The sequence below is a fragment of the Asterias amurensis genome, chromosome 11, assembly GCF_032118995.1.
Source record: "Asterias amurensis chromosome 11, ASM3211899v1".
NCBI classification, from domain to species: Eukaryota; Metazoa; Echinodermata; class Asteroidea; order Forcipulatida; family Asteriidae; genus Asterias; species Asterias amurensis.
In genome coordinates, this window is record NC_092658.1 from 21,189,502 (window position 1) to 21,211,192 (window position 21,691).

The 21,691-nt window shown below is 38.8% G+C and overlaps 2 protein-coding genes across 3 annotated transcripts in view; both read right to left on the reverse strand.

Annotated features, from left to right (window-relative positions):
* The window catches only part of LOC139943834 (AP-4 complex accessory subunit tepsin-like), a 226,851-nt gene that overhangs the window by 182,394 nt on the left and 22,766 nt on the right, over positions 1-21,691 (reverse strand). The gene's annotated exons all lie outside the window — the stretch shown is intronic.
* LOC139944415 (somatostatin receptor type 1-like) lies at positions 16,490-18,570 on the reverse strand. Its single transcript, XM_071941428.1, has one exon. The coding sequence runs from the start codon at positions 18,356-18,358 to the stop codon at positions 17,099-17,101; it is 1,260 nt and encodes a 419-aa protein (XP_071797529.1). The 5' UTR covers positions 18,359-18,570; the 3' UTR covers positions 16,490-17,098.

Consider the following 21,691-nt stretch of genomic DNA (forward strand, 5'->3'; position numbering starts at 1 on the left):
TATGAAAACTGATATGGGCCTACTTTTAAGTAAATTACTCAAGAACTTCATGATATGACCCTATTCGGTTATTAACTCCAAGCCTCGTATGTAACCTGATAGGTACAATTAAATTTATCCACTGATGTCAGCCACATATAGACCAAGACCCACGTGGTAATTCAATCATTCCCTGCGCGAGTTTTAATTTTGTTTTCCTTTTAACGAGTGGTGATGTAAGGTTGGTGATATCATTAATTATAGTACAGCCAATATTGTTACGTCATTAATGTCATAAGAGCCAAGGATAACCGTATAATTTCCGACGCCATTCTATTGTGTAATACTATTAGTTCGCTTCGAGTCTGCAGCCAGACATGTAACCAAGTGGTCATCAACTACTGATTATGTATTGGCTATACCGTCAAACGTGGCGCTCTTCAAGCGTGTAGGCCGCTGTTTGTTTACAAGTGGTTATTACAAAGTTCATTCACACAAACATTTACTGTTATTTTTCAGAAGTCCCCACCACACGAACAATCCGAACAAGTCAAAATGAGATGCAAATCTCCGAACTTAAGGGCACTGAACACCTTTGGTATAAATTGTCAAAGACAGTATTCTCACTTGGTGTATCCCAACGCTATGCATGACATAACAAATTTGGAAAATTTGAACTCAATGGGTCATAAAAGTTGCAAAAGAATACAAATGAAAGAAAAAAAAACCTTGTTTCACAAATTGATATGTGTGATTTCAGATGCCTAAAAAAAGGCTTCAGCTGAAGTATTTTTATATTCGAGTGAGAAATTACCTCCTTCTCAAACTCGGAGGGAGCCATTTCTCTGTGTTACACTATATCCCGGTCGTGACACGTGTCCTTGTGCAAGATTCTTTACTATAATTGCTTCTCTTCACCCATAATTGGGTACCTGAAAGGTACGTAGAGGTTGATAATGTGAATGAAAAAGCCTTTGGAGCGGTATTAACTGTTGCCCAGGTTGTATACTCCCAAGAGAGCTGAGAAACATTAAAAAGGGATGTTATAGGCCCTATGACAAGGGCACTAATGTAAAGCGCATTAATACGGTTATTGTGAAATGCGCTAAATAGGAATTTGTTATTATTACAGCCCTCCATTGGTTCGTTACCAAGTAAGTTTTTTATTCTAACTTGAGTAATTACCACTAGTATATTGTGCCTTTAATGGGAAGCATCATTATCCGTGTCTCAAACAGTCTGATTTTCAGAACTTTAAGACTACAAGGGTGTATCACAGTTTAGCAAGAGAGTTATAGCCAACCCCGAAAAGCCAATTACACTGACGGAAATGAACCTCTGGGTATAACACATTGGATATGTGTGTCTTGGTAAACGAAGCCAACAAATCTGTGTGCCTCAAACACTCCCTGTCGAACCCTAGGGTGCATTTAAAGAGAACACGGTGAGGTGAATGTGAATGTTCATTACAACTGAGGTGTGTAGAGTCTACATTGCGTTCGGCTTTCTATATTAACTCGGTTGTGTCATGGAGGATTGAAATGTAATAGGTCGAAAGCACAGTTTGCCAACATGCCAATTACAAGAATCGCATTACTTTCTTAACTAAATAGACTCTATACCTACTAATGGGATGGATATTTTCACGTAATGGATGCCGTGGAATCAATAATATAGTTTGATGGATTTGAGGTATTGCATGCGGTATCAATACATGACTTTCTTACGCTTGCTCAACCTTATAAAGTTTGTGTATTGCATGGTGAGGTGCAAATGTATATTCGGTTTGCGGTGTTACCGCAAACCTTGTATTTATCTTGTCTTGTATTTATTGTAAAGTATCGTATTTGGATAATTGTTTTTGTGGTGTTTTTTTTCACTTTACGGATGGGCCATATTAAATCGGCTACTTCACAGTCTCAGTGCAATTATTATTGACCATGATTTTAAGGTTTTGCTGTACAGAACAAATCTGCTCTGAGCTCCCGCGTTTAGATTCCCCCGGAATGTAAATCTACTACAAAATTGCCGTCAATACAGTACAAAAGAGGAAGATCCTTTAGTGGCAAGTTCAGATCAACCAATCAAATATAGGATTGTATTACTAAAGTGTTCATTACGGCCCTTGTCGAAACCACGGCTTTGGCTCCAGATTCGGGCTCAGGCTAGCTTGGCCCCGCGGTTGTTTTTGACAATTTCGCGTGCTTTGCGTACGTGATCAGGGCTTCAGACGAGAGAACGGAGCCTGAAGCCGAAGCCGATTTTACATTGATTGGTTTCCGTAGCGTGTGGGTAGATGGATTGTGCTTCTTGACACACGATCAGACAGCGTAACAATTACATCCAGGCTCGCGCTTCGTTGGGGTTCATTTCAGACTATCGACTCGTTTGACACTGAGCGTCATTAAAGCTCTTTTGAGCAAGCTCGTGGACCGGAAAGTGGCAGTTTGCCCCGCAGAGCCTAGCTAGCTGCTGCGCTCGATTTCACCATTTAAAGACACTAGATACTATTGGCAATTACTCTAAATAATTGTTGGCATAAAAACTTACTGGGAACGAGCAACAGAGAGCTACTGGTAGTATAAATCATTGTGAGAAACGGCTCGCTATGAAGTAACGTAGTAAAGAGGTGTTTTCCTACTCGACCTAATAATAAAAGAGTTCAGCTGAAGCATTTTATTAGACAGATGAAAGCACACAAATTAACTTGTGGAACAAGGGTGTTTTTTCGTTCATTATTCTCTTGCAACTTCGATGACCAATGGAGTACAAGTTTCCACAGGTTTGTTATTCTATGCATGTTGGTATACACCAAGTGAGAGTGCTTGTCTTTAACAACTACCAAACGTGTCTAGCCGTCGATTTCATCAAACTCTTTTTAACTTAGGATAATCTTAGGATTTATGACGAGCTCAGTTCCGTATCCATAGACGTACGGACGCATCGAACCCATCCGGAGTTAGAACGAGTTACTCGTCCTAAGTCGAGATGGGATTTTTCCTAGCGTTTCGTGAAATCAGTCACAGTGCCATTAAGAAGAAGACAAACGTGCGAGGATTGGAGTCATGGGGCACAGGCTGCAGTAATAAGCATCACCCCGTGCATGATACACCATGGACTGAAGTTCGTAGATCGATTGAAGACGAGATAGGGTAACGGTGTGTATTGCGTGGCCGGCTTGAATGCCCTCTGGTTCAGATTGACCGAATGACATTCTGTGGCTCTCCGACGACTCGACAACTTCAGATCGATTGAATTTTCAACCCAACGACAAGTTATTGTACGATCTAGTGTGAAATTCCTCCGGCGACTCAGATCATAAGATGACTGTATGCATGACTTTGTGCCTTCTTGCGACTGCAAAGTGCACGGTATATTAAAACACAACTTAAACCATACACAAACCCATAACAAACACTCAACCATTAATCATATACCAATGAATCGATATGTACACCCATGACATGAGCATTGACGGTAGTTTGGTCATTCAATGGAAAAACTTCATATCACTTTAAAGCTAATTTCAAAAATGTATGCTTTGTTGATGATCCCGATCAAATTGTGTAACTTCAACCTGAAAGGCTCCTTTAGAAAGATGGTTCTGGTATAGTATAATGTAAGTATCTTGCGAAGTAATTGATGCTGCCGTCAATAAGAACATTAAAGGACTAAATGTTTGTCGAAATTTCTATGGTCTCGGATGCGGCTAACGATTCAGTGGGTACCCACTGTCACCTCGCTATAAGCGTTGGTGAAAATACTTAGGTTTTTGCTGTTCTCTCAAAAAGTGGGCCTAGAAACTGTATTCAGCTAAAACTTTCACATGAAAACTTTAGTGTAACTTTCTTGATTACTGGTTCCGATCAATCAAGGTTGATAAAAGCCAAACGATGACCCTATTACAACATACATGAACTTAGTGTCAAATGTCATAATAAAACAAACTGTCGCTTGTCACAATTTATCGTGTTTATCGTTAGTCCGTCCTGTATACTTAAAGATAAAATAATAAAAACTTCGTATTTGTATTATTATTTATTTCTGAACAACCTTTCAAAAGATTGAACAAACAATAAGCATATTTAAGTTGACTCATCCTCTAATTAAGTTCTAATTAAAAAAATATCTCAAAAATATCTCCACTTGTACAACTGACGGAATATTTTCAAATAGGCTTTATTGAAATGAAAATAATAGTATTAATACAAATGATAGATTTGTCTTTCTGTCGTGTCAAATATGATGTCTTAGTCCATAGTCGGTGTTTACTTTGTGCTAACATTACTCTAGCTGAACAAGGTAAGCCGGTGGCTACACAAATATCGCAGGCTCAATAATAACCAAAGTGGACAGGGTTTTAAAGACAAACTGTGGTCGGCGAAAGCGTAGCTCGAATCCACAAACCTCATTGCGCGAGTCAAACAGTATAGTTTAGAAACATGGACACTATTGGTAAATGTCAAACACACTCACTTGGTGTATCTCAACCTATGCATGAAATTAAAAAAACTGTGAAAATTTGAGCTCAATTGGTCGTCGAAGTTGAGATAACTATGAAAGGAAAAACATCCTTGCCACACGAAGTTGTGTGCTTTCAGATGCTTGATTTCGAGACCTTATCGAATTTTGAGGTCTCGAAATCAAATTTGTGGGAAAACTACTTCTTTATCGAAAACTACGTCACTTCAGAGGGAGCCGCTTCTCACAATTTTGAGTTTACCAATAGTGTCCACTGCCTTTAAGGATTTCTTTTGCACCTAAGGCACCAAAGTTGCTTTATTGTACATAATAACCCCATGAATCCAAAGCTTCGTTTGGGAAGTCGTTGCAAAAATACCCCGCGGTTGTCATCTGCAGACAAATTGCGGGGGAAGCCATAGTGAACCGTTTACCTTAGTTAGAATTAACCAACCTTCACAAGAGTTTGCTACAACCAACTAGTAGTTTAACGCGGTAAACGGTTCAAGAGTACTTATATTACTGTGATCAAGAAGGTATGCCCACTGCCTCTTTTAAGATCGTTAACCTCAGTTTGTTTGATTAGATGATCTTCCCGTCAAGAGAACTTAGCAAACTCCCACAAGGGGATATAAACACCAAGCTGGCAACAACCAATCTCTCTCATACAAACATTGGTTTCACGTCTAAGATTATCAACTGCCACAAATCAATCAATTTTGAATCAGTGGATTATGGCTTATATGGCTTAGATCTGAAAACTTACACTGTATTGTTTACTGGATAACAGCTCAGTTTTTGCAAAGATCTGTCACTGAGCCTACTCTCTTAATTTAAAAACACAGAGAATGAAATTACAAAAATAAAGAAAGCGTCTGAATGATTCATTTATTGATTGTTTCGAAGCTTTTTAGGGAAAAGTGCATTATTTTGATAACCCGTTTTAACTGATTTTTTTTTTATGTTCAGTGCCCTTCGTCAAAGATGAATTATCAATTGATTGACTTGGGTAATTTACTAGTTTTCTTGTTTCATTAGTAGTGCAGTAATGCCACAGTTGTGAACACTATTTTCTGAAATGTTAAAAACCACCAATGACGTTGTTGCAAATCATGTTATACTACCAGTATTTTAGCAGCACTTTGAATAATTTATTGCGATGGGCCCCTTGATTAACAGCATGCACTTAGCGGTAGGTTGAAGTGTATAGGTTCATCATTGGGGAATATATTCCCGTTCTTTTGATATTCTGTTCAGTGACAAATCACAATACATATAAACAATCGAGCAAGATTCTATCAAGTTTGTTGATCATCACTTTGCCAACTGTATACATGTTGTGCTCGTATTTCCATAAGAACACAATGTATGCCCATTTTGTTTATACATGGTATCAGCATTGAAGACAAAAATATATTGGCACATATAAGGGCCGAGTCGCCTTAGATTGTGCAATTTGGGCTAGAGAAAACTTTCGTTATGGATTTAATATGATTGGAAAGATTTTCAAAACTAGAATATGACAATCCACACAAAACGCCTCTGAATTGAGTGATTTTCCTGGTACTTTGTGCAAGTTGACTTTGTGAACTAACACGGTCCTCCATTTTGTAGAACGATGCCTCCACAAAACGTCAGATCGGCCGGGTTAGTTCACAAAGTAAAATGAAAACCACACAAGTTCGAACCATGTGTGGATCATTAATTCTTAATATATAATATTATTCTTTTATAATAATTATTCTCTATATAATATTGCTCCTTTTGAATATTATTCTTTTATAACGGGCACTTTTTGGTGGCCCAGATCGCCAAATCCAAGTTTAGAAAAAAACGTTCATTCATTCTTCAACTACAATCATCAATCACAGTGTCATGTATTCGCCACTTTCCCCAAATAACCAAAGAGGTAGACCTATGATTGAGGTTTCATTTGAAAGCATTTCATCAGGCAGGAATAAAAGAGATGAACAATCTAGACGCCTTGTTCCATCATGAATTATGATATGCATCAGCATTGATTCCCCTTGGGGGTTTTGCACGGTTCAATCATTCTGCCACTGTTTTTACGCCCAGTGAATAATTTAATTTAAATTCTGAACCGTAACCCATTTGCAATTTTTTTTTTCTGCATATTAGAAATGCCATCCTCAAAAAAAAAACCTGATTGGTTTTTTTTTTAAGGCACTGGACACCTTCGGTATTTGTAAGACCAGTCTTCTCAATTGGTTTATCCCAACATATGGATACAATAACAAGCCTGTAAAAAAAATTGACTCAATTTGTCGTCAAAGTGGCGAGAGAATAACGGAGGAAAAAACGCCCTTGTCGCACAAGTTGTTCTCTTTCAAATGCCTTGATTTCGAGACCTCAGCTGAGGTCTCTTATTAAGTTCAAATATTTGAGTGCGAAATTACTTTCTCAAAAACTACGTTACTTCAGAGCTAGCCGTTTCTAACAACGCGTTATATACTATCAAAAGCTCTCCATTCATCGTTACCAAGTAAGTTTGTATGCTAATAATTATTGACGGTAATAATCGATGTGTCCGGTGCCTTTAAAGATTCCCTTTTTAATCGATTTTAGATTTCCCCATTGAAAAGCACTAAACGACAGTGGCAATTTTAATGTGTAGGAACAAATTCCCCGTTTGGGGTCGGGAGTCCACCGTGCGTAAGACTAGTAGCGGAAATTTTTGATTATCAGAATTGCATATTGTAGCATGGAAAGTGAAGCAACTGGTAAAAGTCCCTGCATTAGCGTAAAGTCATCCCTAATACATCTGCACTACTGAGATTGAACTATGCATCAAACTTCGCACGTAACTTAAAGGGGATTCCATTGTTGTCTGGTCTGTTCTTCAGTATGTCCAAGTCAAAAAGTTTCAGTCTTACCTGGGCCCAATTTCATAGAGCAGCTAAGCACACAAATTTGCTTAGCGTTTGTTAGCATGAAATGTCTTCCATGATAAAAACAGGATTACCAACCAAATTTGAATTTGTTGCATGTTACTTCTTAATGCAAATTCAGCTGTTGCTTGCTTGTCCTGAATATCACGTGGAAATTTGGCTGTTTTTATCAAAAGGGAGAAATGTCATGCTAAGCAAATTTGTGTGCTTAGCAGCGCTATGAAATTTGGCCCTGGTGTTTTTTCGCGGTCTTAACCAATACCTGTTTCGGTCAATGGGCAGTGACTAAGCAATGACCATTTCAACCGAAACAGTTTTGGTTACGACCGTGAAAACGCACCCGTAGTACATGTACGTCAGTTGTCACGATCAAACAAATTACAAATAAAATTCTATCAGTATCGATACCAGTTACTTGAAACCGAAATCATTTGACAAGATTAGTTACATCTGAATAATAAATTGTCATATAATTTATTTTGTCACACAATTCATTATTGTCGCATAATTCAAAGAGTAGCTCGCCAGAAAGGGATTGTCATCTCAACGATGCAAGAGGTGACTGCTCTCTGTTCCAAAAACCTAATGTTCCGACAACCCTTGTTCCGACAAAAAATTCCAAACAACCCTATACTGACAACCCTATACAACCGAAATGTTCCGAATACTCTTTGTTCCAACAACCCTATTTTCCGGCAGTCCTAAGTTACAACAACCCTACGTTCCGACACTCCTATGTTTCGACAATCCAATGTTCGGGCTATCATACATATTCTGGCAGCCCAATGTTCCGACAACCCTATGTTCCGACAGCTTTTTGTTTCAACAGCCCTATATCATGCTACACTTACATGTCGTGACAATGTTCCGACAACTCCATAATCCGACAACCCTTTTGTCCGTCAACCCTAAAAGTTCATGGCTGTAAACCGATCAATTTATTCCACTTAATACTAGCCTTGCTCAAGGCAGTCGCATTATTCGCTCCGAAAAGACGCAGCTGTAAACCCACCCGCCGTATACCCTGTGCATGGTGTGTGCGATCACACCGAATGACCAACCCGTATACACACTGTCACATCGCACGAATACTGTTCACACAAGTCATCGCACTCGTACACCACTAACCGCATGCGGAGGCCGTCAGGCCGACAGCCTTGTCGGATCTGTATCTTCCCGTTTTAATGTGTTGTATTGAAAAAATTCCAATAGTGGACGAAATTGGGGGGGCTCGAGGATATGCTAGTATGCAGCTCATGAATATGAATATCGTTCGTCAGACCTATCAGACAACACAGGATGTGAGGCAAATGAATTATTCATTTTGACGTCCAATCACGCACTTCCCTTATCACGACCTTTGGACCCTATCATGCGTCCGTGGTGGTGGTGTGTGAGGTAAACATGTCTCGTCTTTCGCGGGCATTATGGTAATGAGCTGACCGTGGGAACTCTTCGCTTATTATAGTAATGAGGTCAGTGGCTTCAACACAGATCCTACAAGGCTGTCGGCCTGACGGCCTCCGCATGCGGATAGTGTACGGGGGCATCGTGTCGTGCGATGTTACGCACAGTGAATACGGGTGGGTTTTACGCACAGTGAATACGGGTGGGTTTTTATACAGCGGCGGTCTTTTTTCGGAGTGAATAATTCGACTGCCTTGAGCAAGGCTAACTTAATACTTAATTTTGAATACAGAAATTAGCTGTTCCAACGTAGTATACATTTAACCATATGCCTAATCATCATAATAACGAGAACAGTCTATCCCCCCCCCCCACCCTCAAATAGCCTTTACCATCAATACCCATGACAACAAATCAATTAATACTACAAACTAGACTCACACAGGGGCTTGTATTGCCTTCATTGCTGTGCCATAGTTTGTTGATACTCTATTCACCGAATCCCAATATTAACAGTATTCATCAATAACGAATACTTCACGAAACACATCCAGGAAAAACTACGACTATACCCAGTAATGGATCTCAAAGTACATGCGGTTTATATGCGGCGAAGATCATAAAGACCACTTGACAGTCTTCTCACTTGGTGTATCTCAACATATGCACAAAATAGTAAACTGGTAAAGGCCCGGTCACACAGGCCCCGATAACGAGAACGAAAACGATAACGATAAAAATGCACGCCCTCGATTGGTTGAATGGGCGTGGGCGTATTCTGCGTGGAGCAATTCAACCAATCGCGAGCCGAGCGTGTATTTTTATCGTTCTCGTTTTCGTTCTCGTTATCGGGGCCTGTGTGACCGGGCCTTAAAACTCAATTGGTCGTCGAAGTTGCGATATACGGAACAAAAAACACCCTTGTCACACGAAGTTGTTTGCTTTCAGATGCTTAATTTCGGGACCTCTAATTCTGAGGTCTCGTGATCAAAATCAAATATTTTCGTGGACAATTACTTCTTTCTCAAAAACTTCGTTACTTCAAAGGGAGCCGTTTTTCACAATGTTTTACCAACAACTCTCCATTACTTGTTACCATGTAAGTTTTTATGCTCACAATTATTTTGGGTAGTTACGAATAGTGTCAAGGGCCTTCAAAGTGCACGCAGTTATAGCGGCAAGGATCTTAAAGTACAAGCTTACAGCGGAGAAGTGTGTGAGGTGTTATCACATACACGGCATTGGTCTTTTCGCTATCAGCCACCTCGATAGCTGTCTAAACCCTCGCGAGGTTTACGCCGACAGAGAGGTGGTCTCGCGAGATTGGCAACGTGAGATACCAAGACTACCTACGGGTTTGATGCGGTAGAGGATAAGAATTGAATAAAGTCAAATATACTGTAGTAGTTGTCCTTATTTCTGATTATAGCGGCTTGATGAAAGACTAGAGAAAAGTCAATGGACACGTGTACAGTAAACGTAGGTGTGGGTGGGAGTAGTGGGACACAAGCACTCGAATACACTGTCGCTCCTAGGTAAGCTGCGGTTACTCCTTATTGAACGATGGGGGAAATCGCTCGAGATGACATGTGACAAGTTAAGTGCTTCAAATATTCAGGTGATTTTTGAAAAGAGGGCACTAAAACGTGATCGGGATATGTTTGGCGGCTATTCCCCTGCAGCAATATATAACCTGATGCTTGGATCAATGCATGCTATTTCCCTCTCATATAATATCCCCCACAGCTGTATTAATTTTTTGGATAAGCAGACTTTCGAGTCACAGTGTTTGAGTACACTTTTGGTAATCCTGGCCAAATTTGATAAAGGGCATTTATTTTATTTACTTTATGTTATTTTTCACAGACTATTTTGATACTGTACTGTATGCTCTTTTGTTTTAAGGTCGAGTAAATAATAAAAATAGTAATATTAGGCTCTATAATAATCATAATTGAGTTCAAAATTATTACAATGATTGGTTTACAGTGACCAGCATGATGCGTTGCCGTCGAGACAAATATTCCCTTCAAACAAAAATGTCAAAAGTCTTTGAAAAGCCTTCACTATTGTTCATCTTCTGAGATGCTACCAGTACAGTTCGGCCCAAACGGTAGGCGTTCCTCTACCAAGTGAAGCATGCACCATCGGCAAGGGGCCGACCATTATTAAGAATCACCAAAGTGCCTTCACCACAAACTTGTCATAATGCACAACAAATTTGAGCAATATATTGTGAATTGAAGCAACGGATATTACACCCGTTGCCACTGGCTTGAAGAGTTTTCTGATTTGACATACAAAGACAGCAAGTGCACATTACACAGATCATAATTCTTGGTCAAAGCATAGGATCTCACGATTGCTTGCAAACGTATACCCACATCTAGTAGATACACAGCATTACCGCAAACCAAATATGAATTGATACCTCACGCATGCAATGCCTAAAATATCGTACAAACATTATTTGAAAGGCTGGACACCACGGGCGAATTTAAACTTTTAAAAGTGTGATTTCCAAGCGTTATCAAAATATGAGGGATATAAGAAATCTGGAAAATTACTGACAGATTAAAAATGATATGAAGTACAAACAGATCTTTGGTGTGTGTGTCCTTTCCAAGGGTTCGAACCCCACCAGAGTTATATGCCCGACTTTTTCAAAGAACTCGGGAAAGTACTAAGTATGGTGTAAGAGCAAAACCAAAAAATACTCTTTATCATCCCCGATGCAAATTAAACATCTATAGGTACAGCTTTGACTAGATTGACCGTGCTTGCTTTTATCATAGAGAAATTAAACAAACGTCAAACTCAAGTGCCTGCAATACTTTGATCAGAATCGCAGTTATTGAATCTAAGGTTAATACCCTTTTAGCAGGTATTTAGGAAACTTAAAAGGGGAAATATTCTTGACACGAAGCAATTCACAGCTCTGAGGTGTTTACTTATCAAACGCGAGTATGTCATCGACGCGTGACGCATACTGTAAAGGTGTTACAGCCCTTAGTGACAGCTACGGTCAAATCGTAAACGTTTATACATTAAGCCCCTTTCACACGAGAGCAATTTAGCAAGGGTCCCGTGCTTTAATTGCAGCAAGGTTGGAAAATTGTACAAAACGCACCTCGTGTGAAAATACAGCATTGGATGACGTCGGCTTAGCGCGGGTAAATTGTCACGATGAAAACGGAAATTCAGGGCTGATAGTCGGTCCTTAAAGAGTAAACGGGAATTGTATGCAACAGTTAGTTCTTTGAACTGAAATGTTTACGATGCAAACAACCATTCCAGTGCGCTGTGATCAAATTGTGCTCTCAACGAAAAGGAGGTGCGACAATTCTAGTTGATCAAACAGATGCATCATTGTGTCACTTGCAAACAAAATTACGTCCAAAGACCGGTTATATTTAAACACCAATTGCGACGTGATAACACAAATATTGTCCCAATCAACCGTTTAACGGTCAGCAAACACACGCACAAAATGTAAATGTTACCGAGAACCACTTTAGTTCAATTTTTCTTCTGGTCACTTCGCAACTAAAGTAACTCATACTTTACAACAGCACATGTTGATACGCCATTGAATTTTTGATATAACCTCGGTGACATTTTGTCCGTATCAATGTGGCATATTGATCATTCCAATATTGGCAAAGCTTCAATATAAAATGGAATTACAGTATACGGTTGCTAAATATAGTTCTTAGGTACGTTGCTATAAATATTGCAATAATGCCAAAAATTGCGTCCGGACACAATACTTTACTTTGATGCCGCTTTAGGACTCGTTTTGCATATAACGACGACAGTGACTGACCGGGTCTCTCTTATCTACAATAGGCCTTAAAGGCACTGGACACTATTGGTAATTGTCAAAGACAAGTATTCTCAATCGGTGTTTCCCAACATATGCATAAAATAACAAACCTGTGAAAATTTGAGCTCAATTGGTCGTCGAAGTTGCGAGATAATGAAAGAAAAAACAACCTCGTTGCATCAGACTGATGCAAAATAAAGGGCTTCAGCTGAACTATTTTATTATGGGAGTGAGAAATTACCTCTTTCTCAAAAACTACGTTACTTCAGAAGGAGCCGCGGCTCGGCTAGCTATTCTCGCAATGTTTTATACTATCAACAGCTCTACATTGCTCGTTACCATGTAAGTTTTTATGCTAAGTATACAATTTTGAGTAATTACCAAACGTGTACAGTGCCTTTAAATGCGACTATAGATACTGCATTAAGGATATACACGAACCAACTCTATAATAACGTGTACGTGTCCAGCAATATTTGCAATATTAAACATAAAGTATATTATTCGTAATAACGGTATTTCTTCCAGATATCAGGATAGGGACACTGTGTTCACTGGACCGTTATACGCAGACCTGTACTGATAATTGTCTGTCATATTTCGTTGAATACAATGCAGAATTTGAATAATATATGAATATATGCAGCGTGTATATCTAACATGTTGAAACGTTATTACCGCTTTGACTTAGTGCTGCATGGCTGATTTACAATGACGCTTCATCATTAAGCATTGTTTTCAAGAAACAACGGAAAGAGTGGAAATGAGAAACACTTGTTGAAGATTGACTGAATTTATTTTAATAATAATTATTGGAATAAAACCTTTCTTGGTGACGAGTAATGGGGAGAGGTTGATGGTATAAAACATTGTGAGAAACGGCTCCCTCTGAAGTGCCATAGTTTTCGAGAAAGAAGTATTTTTCCACGAATTTGATTTCGAGACCTCAGATTTAGAACTTGAGGTCTCGAAATCAACCATCTAAACGCACACAACTTCGTGTGACAATGGTTATTTTTCTTTCATTATTATCTCGCAACTTCGATGACCGATTGAGCTCAAATTTTCACAGGTTTGTTATTTTATGCATATGTTGAGATACCCCAACTGTGAAGGCTAGTCTTTGACAATTACCAATAGTGTCCTCTGCCTTTAAACAGTTGTATTCATGTTATGTATTTATGTATTTATTATTATGTTTGACAATCACCGTAGAGGCATGACATAAACCACAGAAATAGAAACCAATGAAATATTTCATTTCAGCTTTTATGAAAAACCAAGGTCGCAAAAGGGTGTGACATGCCTAACCATATTTTGCCAAAGACTTTACTCTATGCATCAACTTTCCAAACGAAATCAATTTGTGAAATTGCGCTTAAATTTGTTGTAATCAAACCCCGGAAGACAGAATTTCATTCGGGAACTAAAAATGTATTAATATATCTACAATAATATTACAGCACTCAGGGTAGGCTAAACTCCCATCAGTTTTTTATATTTTATGGTGACTACCGATATTCAAAGTTTGCCTGTGGCAAGAAACTCAAATGTTGTTATACTTGAGCAGTGTGCTGAAAGTCCCCGTCAGAATTAAGACATTTTACAGGGCTGGAATTTAACACTGGACCACAGGCCCGAGGTAGTGATTTTAGTCCCAGGTCAGTTAGCCCATGGCAGGACAAGTCCATTAGTCTTATGTTTATTTTTGATAGTTTTTTCCCAACCGAATAATAATACCCTACTGTGTAAATATCTTTAATAAGACAAAAGTGATAATGAACATTTGGCGTTGAGACTATAGTGAAAATTAATTCTGTTGAACATCGAAGTATAAGAAAATAAATGAAATAAATCTTTTATAGATGGTAGTTTTACATCGGGGCTGAAGAATATAATTTTGTTTTACCCTTACATCGATGTGTAAGCACTTATCCAGTACTTTCCAGAGTTCTGTGAAAACATGTTAAGCTAAATATTATCTATTATGGCGCTTGTTCAAAATCAAAACAGTTTACAATGTACAACTCTGTAAACGGTTCTTTCACGTTATGATTTTTGTCTTCGGGTCCGGTAAACAAAAATGGAGCTATGAAGCTCTGCGGTCAATTTACACAACATTTGAGCCCTGAGTTTTACCAGTCTATATAGTTGCAGTGTTACAGTGCGAGTAGAAGTAATAATTGTTCTACTTGGTAGCAGGCAGAAAGATAATTATACCACGGCCAATCTCTGGTGCATGCTTATTGGTGATCGCTAAAAGCATTCCTTATAATAAAACCAGGAATTCGCCTATTTACAAGACCGTCGCTAGGTAACCACAACAATGCATTAGAACATAAACAAAATGCCAAATGGTAAGCCGTGCAAAACACGCAGTGCTGTATTTAAATTACACCAGTATTACGTATGCAGATGTCAACAACATACATAATGCATTGTAGAGTAATGGCCTGTTAGCAATAGTAGACCTCAGTCCAATAATTTACAAGTTGTCAAATTGTACATAATATTATCTTATAGCAATATTGTTTCAACGGTAAATTTTCCAGTAAAATAAACTGATTAGGCCAAATCTTATAGCCTAGGCTATAGCTATTACATTGGCCTAATACATTAAGAACCACATTATTTACAATACATGATAAGCTATACTGTTTAAAAGCAACTCTCATTTTTCACATACTGCTTGATATGGTAACGTAGCATCAGTTATACATGAGGAATCGATTGTCCATCAACCTTTGTTCAACCGTTCAACGAAACATTCTCCCTAAAATAGATGACAAAAGCTAACATTATATCCAGAGTGAACGACCACTATGCCGGCAAAGTACTGTTCGAAAAATCGAGACCACATCACACCGGCTCCGTTTCAAAACCAACACTCCCACAAAAGAGATTTACACAATTATGGTTGTACCCACAAGTTTACTATTTGTTTATAGTTTCTTCCTATTTGTATTCATATTTTCTTTCCTATGAACACTATTTCGTTATTTGTTTTATTTGGTAAAGAGTTGGCGTTTAGAACAGTTTCGTCAATATAACCAATGCTTTTTACCTTATCTTCGTTAACAACCATGTTTTCATAAAATATAGTGTTATATTTCTCAAAACATTTTAAAGAGAATGCTCAATTTCTGATGCAGGAAGCTTCTATTAAGTCTTGGGAAAGAGAGTTATGTAGAAAGTTGGGTTTTATTAGAAACGAAATCGTACAATTCTCAAAACATGTGTCACCTGTGAACATTCCAATGTGGTGTTTATATTATTACTCCAAAATGTGTTTTATGGTGAAAAGTTCAATTTTTAATTATTGGACATGAAAAACCACTAGCCCATTCTTCTTCTTATCATTGCAAATCATCTACATTGCCTTTAAACTTCCCCGCTAAATCAAAACTTCGCAGATTACAAGCGAAATTGAGCATACTATAAAGTTTTCCAATAAAAAAAAAGAAAATGCCGACCAGTGACTCAAATAGAGAGCAAATTATGTAAGATACTGCGCCGTACTAACAGGGATTGGTACCCCTTCACATCAATCGTGTGAATTATGAAAGTCAAGTTAGTTTTGTCATTGGACATTGGAAATTTACATACATGTAGGTTTGTACAGCGAATATCATCGTTACTTTTTTCGATATTGGACTTTGGACATTCACATGGGTTTGTACAGTGTCCAATGTCCAATATCGATGTACGAGGTAGACATCCACTGACAAACCTATTATATGTGAATATCCAATGTCCAATATTGATGTACAATGTAGACATTCACTGTACAAACCTATATGAATGGCCAATTTCCAATATCCAATATCAAACTGACTTTATTGTGAAGACACAGTCTGACACCCAAAGTCCCACCAAGCACTACGTCGATGTGCCGGACAGGGTTGGTGTAGAATTAGATTTGTCTTTTAACAGGACACAGTTTGGATCAAAATACTTCGTTCAAATTCAAACAAACTGATTGAGTTCAAAGCACTGGACACTTTTGATAATTGTTAAAGACCAGCATTCTCACTTGGTGTATCCAAACATATACCTCAAGTAACAAACCTTTGACAATTTTGGTTCAAAGTTGCAAGAAAATAATGAAAGAAAAAACACACCTTTGATGCAAAAGTTTGTGTGCTTTCAGATGCCCAATAAAAGGCTTCAGACCTGAAGTCTTCTTTGGGTGAGAAATTCCCTATATCTGAAAACTACATTACTTCAGAGGGAGCCGTTTCTCACAATGTGTTATACATATCAACATCTCTCCATTGCTCGTTACCAAACGTGTCCAGTGTCTTTTAAAAGGATACCTTTTGAATAAAAACACTTTGTTCAATTTTAAAACAAACTGATTGAATTAGTAACTATATTGTCAAAGGAAGTTGAAATTTTTTTCGCAACTTTGTGTACGAAAGTTTTCTTTACGAAAGCTTTCTTTTCTAGGTGTACGATTTTATAAGGCTTTTTAATACTATTTTCTTAGAATGACTTGATTTTACAACAAAGCCATTTATGCCTTCGCTACGGCTTGTTTATCCAAATTAACTTGACTCATCTCACCATTCCTTGGGTAGGATGATTCCGAAACGACAGAAGTTACTGCAGTAGCTGTGAGCGGGTACTGGTTGTTATACCCGGAAACGTTGGTGTCGTCTCCCTCATCGTCGTGTAAACGAAACCGCTTCCCCTTTTTGTTAAACTTGCCCTTGCCTCCGCTCTTACCGAACTTCCACCTGCTCGCATAGGAGGTCTGGCTCACCTCAGCCTGGTTTCTTGAGTGGCACAACCACGCCTTCCGGAAACTCTTTCTGAAGTTGTCGCTAAAGAACGCGTAGAGGAAAGGATTGGCGCAGCTGTTGATGTATGTCAACGACATGGTTATGTCCGAGATGATCCAAGTCTTGTTCCATGTCCTGAAGGCATCGACAAAGACGAAGAGAATCTTTACAATGTAGAAAGGAGCCCAGCAGATGACGAAGGTGATCACGACAATCAGGACCAGGCGATTTACTTTTCGTGATTTCTCCGGTTTGCCTGTCTTTTTGTTCATATCTCGTAGCCGCAAGGTGATGCTTGCGTAGCAGACTATGATGACAGTCAACGGAATGACAAAGTTGAATATAAACACACACATGGCCATTATCTGGCTCATCCTTTGGACCCGATCGGGTTCGAAGTAAAGGTAACACACATCGTCGTTATCGTTGCCTGGTTCTAACTTAGCGAAATAGACGAACGGAATTGCAGCCAGAATGGACAGCAACCATGTGGAAGCATTGATAGCTGTAGCGATTGGTAGATTCCTGAAGCTTCGAGACTTCATGGCATGACAAACAGCTACATAGCGATCCACACTCATAGCTGTCAAACACCATACACTGATGACCATGTTGAACATGTCGATACCAAAGTAAACTTTACACAAGAAAGCACCGAAAATCCAGTAGGTTTCCATAAAGTTGGATACGGCCATCAGTGTTAGGAAGGTGACAAAGACTGCATCAGCTACGGCCAGGTTAAGAATGTAACAGTTTGTGACCGTTTTCATCTTAGCGAACCTTAACACTACGTAGATAACAGTGCCATTGCCAACGATACCAACTATGGTGATAATCATATAAAGAGAACCGATGATTCTACCAGCTAGCTGAATATCAGAAAAGTTACCCTCCTCCTCCTCCTCCTCCTCCTCCGTTATGTTTAGAGTCGAGAAGTCTGTGACGTTCATCGGATACAAAGATGTATAGGTTTCTGTTACAGTTGGCTCCATTTTTAGCTCCAATGGTCAACTGGACGAGTGAATGCAAAGTTGGTTTGTAAGTTAGTCTCACCAGTAAAACACTGAGTTAGGAATTCATCCTCTTACAAAATACTCCAAGATGTTCCTATGGATGTTTCACTGTATACTCATTCTGCGTTTTCTCGCAATCGACGATGCAACTCACAGTTGAAGCTATACGTCAGTTCACCCAACTCGGTTTCACTTTAGAAGTTGCATGTGGGCAATATGCAGGAAAATTTAGCCTGCGAGTGCTATATATATACCAGAACTGAGCCATTGGTACAACGTTGGGCATCGTTCAATACAATTCTGAAGATGCAGACGGTGTGGCTAGCTAGAGTAGCGCCACCACACTATATCGCGCATGCGTATCAGCCTAGCACCCACAAAGTACTTGTGATGCAGTCATGGTATTGTATGTCACATGTCATCAGGCCAATATTGCACTTCGCCCATTGGCTGTTTGCTCTCACGCTTGCGTAGTAACAAGTCGTATCGGTGCTCACCACGGCTTAATAACGGCGGAATTTACCGCTGTTAAAATACGACAAAATGTTATAGTAAAAGGTATTTTGTCGGCAATGGTTCTCCACTTATTTACAGTTATTTACACGCGGTGATTTTATCCCATGTGGCTGCAAATATATCCGCAAGTGTATGTTCTGTTTATTGAAATAGACCTATGATATTTATTTATAGATTGTAAATTGAAGGAGAGTTTTGTAAACAGGCTGGTAATACTATCAAATGGAGAAACAAGTTGGTTACTGGTGCACAATATCCGTACCAAAAACAAACAGTTATTAACAAACAATGATTTAACAAAATTCAAAAGATACAACATGTTTTTTGTTTAACATCTTAGTGTGACAAAGCAGTGGGTTGATATTAAAATATTTTGAGTCTTTCTTCGAAAACTGATTGTGCTCTATTGTATACGGCCAAGTGCATGTACAGAGTAGTCCTATCTAATAGACTAATATACCCTACAAAATGGGGTTTATCTTAAGATACGTTTCACCATGAAGTAAGAATTCAACGAGGCGAGGTGGTATGGATGTGTGTACACGGGGGTGCTGCAGGGGACAATTACATTTTTAAGGCATCCCATCAAAACAAATCTCCGGTCGAGAAGGAAATTAGAGACTAGCGTATAAAAAGGAGGGTCAACAACTGAGATCTTCAACAGCTCAAACTAATCCATCGACCTCAATTTAGCTTGGTATCTCCAAGCTAGTATTGGGATTGGCAGAACGCACGTTAATCATTTCCCATTGAAAGATTTGTAGAACCGGCAGGGGCATTGATCTTCTGCCTGCCCTAGGGGCCACTTTGATCGCACCGCTGCCCTTATTGAACCAACGCCAATCCCTTTAATTCCTACATGTTTGTTTTGACTAAAGACCTTCCCGCTTGCAATTTTTTATATTGAAAAGCACAGGAAACATTTGTGGGGATAATATCTGCCCGCGTTTGGGTTCGCCCCGTCGACAGACTCAAACTCGCGACTACGCGCATAGAAAAAAAACATCAATGACATTTCTAATTTATTGGGTGGTATTTTTCAGACTGCTTCTGCGTCTTTACAATTAGCGTGAACTCGTGACTAGAATCCATTTTTATGGGATCGATGGGAAAGGGAAAATGGTTTGACAGTTTTGAAGGTTTATGGGTCAGTTTTTGGCGCCAAATGATTGTATAATTGAGTCAATATGGCATTTTGTATTCAGAAGGCGCAGTAATAACGATCCATTGAGGAAACTTACGTATACTGTTTGTGCAGGACACTCTAGGGAATATGAAAGAACAGGGGCTACATGTTCAAATTAAAAAGCAAGTGGAAAGGCAAAGCTGTTTTGCGTTTCAATATTTGTATCAGCGTTTAGTTTTCCCATTAAGTTTGCGCAAAATGTATTTAGCTTCATGGACACTCGTTTAAAGGAACACGTTGCCATGGATCGGTCGAGTTGGTCTTTGAAAATCGTTCTGTAACCGTCTGTTGTAAAATGTATATGGTTAGAAAGATATTGTAAAAGTGCAATACAATGATCTACACAAATATGCCTCGAAATTGCGTGGTTTTCTTTTTACCCTGTCGACTAACACGTTCGGCCATTTATGGGAGTCAAAATTTTGACTCCCATAATGGCCGACCGTGATAGTTCGCGACGTAAAAGGAAAACCGTGCAGTTTCGAGTGATACTTGTGTGGATAATTATATTCTACTTTTAAAACATCTTTCAACCATGCATTTCATAACAAACGACTTCAAACGCTTTTTATAGACCAACTCGTCCGATCCAAGGCAACGTGTTCCTTTAAAGGCAGTGGACACTATTGGTAACTACTCAAAGAAACGAGTAATTGGTAACGAGTAATGGGGAGAGGTTGATAGTATAAACGGCTCCCTCTGAAGTGACGTAGTTTTCGAGAAAGAAGTAATTTTCCACGAATTTGATTTCGAAACCTCAGATCTAGAATTTGAGGCCTCGAAATCAAGCATCTGAAAGCACACAACTTCGTGTGACAAGGGTGTTTTTTTCTTTCATTATTATCTCGCAACCTCGACGACCAATTGAGCTCAAATTTGCTCAGGTTTGTTATTTATGCATATGTTCAGATACACCAAGTGAGAAGACTGGTCTTTGACAATTACAAATAGTGTCCAGTGTCTTTAAGTTCAAGCACCTTTCCTTATTAGTTCAAATTTTGTTTTCTTAAGCTTCAACGCATTCTATTTCGTTTTCGTGCACGCATGATTTCTAGAACAGTATACACAGCAAAGTAGATTATCATGGTGTTAACACAAACCTATACCGAAAGCTTGCCATACAATGCCTTTATTATAACTATATGATGTAAGTATGTTATCAAAATCTTTATTTGAAGAAGAAAACAAAACACGAAATTTAAAATGGGTAATCGACCGTTTAGAGACAACTTGCATCGAACTTATTGGCTGGATTATTTTGCGGTTGTATATAATGTCATGTTCTGAGAACATCTTATCTGCATGTTTCATTTTTGCAAACATCTGCAATCCGTACGGGATTGAAATTTATTGTCAGTGGAAGACGCCCTCTGTTGTAAAATATTTATATGGGGCAGGTTTTCCGTACAAATGCTCTCAATTGATTTTGAATCGACCTTTTGAAGTTAAATTTTTATTATTTCTTGCAGGAAAAGAGGCTAAAAATGGTCTTTAAATAGCTCCCTTCAATTTAAGTTTTTTTTAGTGTGAGCTCTGGTATTTTGTATGCTCATAAACGTGAGCGATTCGTTCGTTTACACAACGGCATTTCAAAGGCAGTTACTTTAACA

Coding starts and splice junctions, on each gene's coding strand:
- LOC139944415 (XM_071941428.1), bottom strand. CDS start 18,358: ATGGAGCCAACTGTAACAGAAACCTATACATCTTTGTATCCGATGAAC.